The sequence below is a fragment of the Empidonax traillii genome, unplaced genomic scaffold (assembly GCF_003031625.1).
Source record: "Empidonax traillii isolate 1590-97213 ecotype Southwest subspecies unplaced genomic scaffold, ASM303162v1 scaffold2084:size75055, whole genome shotgun sequence".
NCBI lineage: Eukaryota > Metazoa > Chordata > Aves > Passeriformes > Tyrannidae > Empidonax > Empidonax traillii.
Window position 1 is genome coordinate 1 of NW_020957277.1, and position 3,687 is coordinate 3,687.

The 3,687-nt window shown below is 53.8% G+C and overlaps 1 protein-coding gene across 1 annotated transcript in view; it reads left to right on the forward strand.

Annotated features, from left to right (window-relative positions):
- Window positions 1-165: 165 nt before the first annotated feature.
- LOC114071527 (kinase suppressor of Ras 2-like) overlaps window positions 166-3,687 on the forward strand; it is a gene marked incomplete at its 5' end in the record, with an annotated part of 14,465 nt that continues 10,943 nt past the window's right edge. Inside the window, one exon of the mRNA XM_027909366.1 lies at window positions 166-262. Coding sequence (XP_027765167.1) covers window positions 166-262 — 97 coding nt within the window. The remainder of the gene's footprint in view (window positions 263-3,687) is intronic.

The window sequence follows — 3,687 nt, forward strand, 5'->3', positions numbered from 1 at the left end:
AAACTGGGGAGACCCCTAAATTCCACGCCGGATTCCATCTGCCTTGAGACGCGGCCAAAGCTCTTGTGATTGTTCATAAATCCCAACCGCTGCCTTTTGTCACTTGGGGGTGTTTCTTGATCTAAACTGTGGGTTTTTTCTCTTTCCCTTCTCCCGTTCTTTCAGCCTGTGTAAAGGACGGACTCTCTACTCGGTGGTGAGAGACGCCAAAATCGTCCTGGATGTCAACAAGACGAGGCAGATAGCACAAGAGATTGTGAAGGTACCGTGTGGTGGGGGCAGCCCGGCACTGGGGGTGGTCTGGATCCAGCCCAGATCCCGGGGGGAACACCCTGAGGAGTGGGAGAGGAGCAGCCCAGGATTCTGGGCAGGATGGCCCTGCTTGGCTCTAAAATCCAGGTCTCTTGGACCTCCCTCACGTGCTTTGTGCGGCACCAAGGCTTCCATGGGGTCCCCATGGCTGGGGTTCACCCCGGTCACTGCTCCTTTTCCCTCTTAGAAGTGCAGGTGTTGGAGCCCAGCTTCGCTCTGGGAATGAATTGCTGGTTGGATATTCCTCTCCTCTTGTGAAAAAAAAAAAAAAAAAAGTAATAATCACAGAATCCCAGAATGGTTTGGGTGGGAAGGGACCTTAAATCTCATCCCATCCCAACCCCTGCCATGGGCAGGGACACCTTCCACTAGCCCAGGTTGCTCCAAGCCCCTTCCAACCTGGCCTTGGACACTTCCAGGGGTGGGGCAGCTGCTCTCTGGGCCATGTGCTGTTAATAATCTGCTGGTGGTCTGAGGTTTCCACATCTCCATAGCAAAGGCATTCCCAGAGCCAGGGCTCCCGGAGTGTTGGTGGCAGGACGCTGTGGTGCCACGAGGCAGAGCACACGTACATTTATGAGATCGGAAAAGGCTTCTCCTCTCCCAGAGATGACTCAAAGAGCATTTCTGACACTTCAGATGTGACACTGGGGAGGATCCTCACATGGCAGGCTGGAGTGGCTGGGAATTTGGATCCTGAACCATCACAGCTTTCCGGAGGGTGTCTGCAACAGCCCCTGTGCCCGAGAGGTGTTGAGCTGTCTGCCAGAGTTGGGTTGTGCTGTGATTCCAAACCTGTTTATCACCAAATGATACCAAAAGTATTTGGCACCTGTCCCACCCTGTGCCTCGCTCAAGGTCAGCCAGCACCTCCACCCCAGAGCCCAAATCACGTGGGGCTGAGTCACATTTAACATATTTCTATGGGGGGGAAATAAATAAATAAATAAATAAATAAAGCTTTCTGGCAGATCTTAACCCCTCTTAAATATTTAAATCAGTGTTATAAACCAGTGTGCTCTGCAGTAGATCCTGGATGCTGCCGTCCCCTGGACGGTGCTTAGGCTGGCTCTGATTGCCTGTTTTGCATTTATTCACACCCAGATTCAGCAGAGAGCATATTGTTTCTAAGCTTTTTAATTTCAATTCCTCAAAGTCTCCTGAAGTCCCTGGGCAGGAGCTGACAGGGGAGCACAGACTGAACCCCTTTGCTAAGCCAAGCACTGCAAGGGGTGTCTTGGAGCCACGGCCTGAACTGGGGGTGTCTGAGGCACCAAGGGCCTCTCTCCTCTTAATTGTAATTTTTTTTATATTTTCCACTTTTAGATCTGGATTTTTCCCCACTGAGGAAACACATAGTTCGGCCTCATATTTTTTTCCCCTGGCTCGTGCTCAGGGTTCTCACCTCCCAGATGTTCCCAGAGGGAGACTCTGGCTCGGTTCATCCCCTTTCTCTGGGTGGGTTCATTGCTTGGTGAGGGTTTTGAGGATGAGGAGAGCGTGGTCTCCTGCAGCTGGTGTGTGTTAGGAACAGCTTTGGCAACCTCAAACTCCCCGTGGGGTCGAGAGGCACCACCAGCACGGGGAAATCCTCACCGGCTCGGTGGGACGGAAGCACCACCGTGGAGAGCATCGGCAGCATCGTCACCGTGAAGCAAATCAGCACGACCACGTGTGGACCTGGTTCCACCCCCAGCAGCATCCCCATGTCCCTGCACTCCTTCTCCTTGCAAGGATGGGATTGGGTGCTCCTGTTTCAACCCACCGCAGGGCACGGGGACTTTGTATCCACCCCAGGTCCCTGGAGGAGTCAGCAGAGGTCCAGAGGCTCAGCTGGGGGCTCAGTCCGTGCTCTCCCTGTGCACCGGAGGGAATTTAAGGCAGAGGGAATTTAGGACTGGCTTAGTAACAGTCGTTTTGTTGCAGAAATAATTCTGAGAGAATTTCTGAGGCCTGTCACTGGAGAATGACTTCTTGGTTTGGAGACCCAGATCAGCATGGTCACAGGTTCAATCCTTTATTTCTGTGCAAACACTGAGGGAATTTAAGGCAGGAGAAGTTCATGACAGCCCTGTCACTGTGCTGTGACCCAACCACGTGGCCTGGTTGGTGCTGTCGAAGCTTCACGGCCTTCCCACCTCTCCACCCCAACTTCCAGCAGATGCTAAGGATGTTTTGGTGGCCCTGGAGGTGGCGGGTGTGGAGAAGCAAAGGAAAACCTCAACCCCTTGGTTTGGGTGGGCTTGGGGTTGCATTGCCCACACGAGCTGGAGGCTTTGGCTCTGCCGCCCCATCGCAGCAGCTGTTTGACTTTATCCTTTGAATCCTGCTATGTGATGGAAGAGCTGTTAAGCTGATTGGATTAGTGCGTGCAGGGGCTCTCCTTATCCTGGGATTCTCCAGAGGCGAGAGTGGAATTATCCAGGGATGGATGCCGGCAGAGGGAGCTGCCTTTTCACACACGCCGAGCAAACGAAGGCATTCCTGGGCCCAGAGTGTTTTCTCACGGATCATCCCCAGAGGGTGAAGGTGGCAGGGCTGGAATTTGCAGTGGGATCTCCCTGGAGCGAGGTGAGGGATTCGGGGTTGGCTCAAGAAATGCCTTCAGCAAAGGCCTGGCTGTGCCTGGGGCTCACACAGAGATGAATTCCCACCCGGCTGGGTGAGCATGGCAGCAAAGTCCCTGCTGCTGCTCCCACCACCCTCAGCCCCCGGGAGCATCCCCATGGAACTGCGACCCATCCTGCCCCACGGATGCTCCTTGCAGGAGGAACCTTGGAATGCTGCCCCTCGCTCAACCCTGGCACTTTGTGAAGGTGACGGTGACATTTGAGAGCAGATTTTTAAATCTCATCATTATTTCATGTGCTGGGAACTGGAGACCCCTCATTAATCCCGGTGCCTGGAATGGTCCTGACATCCAGCTGCAGCTGGAGCATCTCCGAGCCAGCCACAGCCCTGGATCCTTTCCTTCCTCCAGCATCCCTTGGCAGAGGCCCTTCAGGATTTGACTGCCATGGGGTCCAGTGAAACCCCCGTACCTTGCTGGGTTGGGGTGTTTTCAGCTCGCCCTCCCAGTTTTCCCAGATGGCGGAATTTGGATCGCGTCTTCCAGCTCCACATCAGCCACCAGCTTAAAAAATATGTTCTTCTTCCCCAGCCTGCGTGGTTAATGGTGACAGATGAAAAGATCAGGCCTAGGATGGATGGATCCCTGTGGAAACCCAGTTAATAAATCCCCCTCTCCGGTGACAGACAGGCGATAACTCGCTCTTGAGCAACAGTTTGCCGGCCTGTTGGGCATTGATCCTCCTCTACGTCGAGTTTTCCCTCAGCTCTGCTTGTGAGAGTGAAAAGTGGGCCAGCAACAGAATC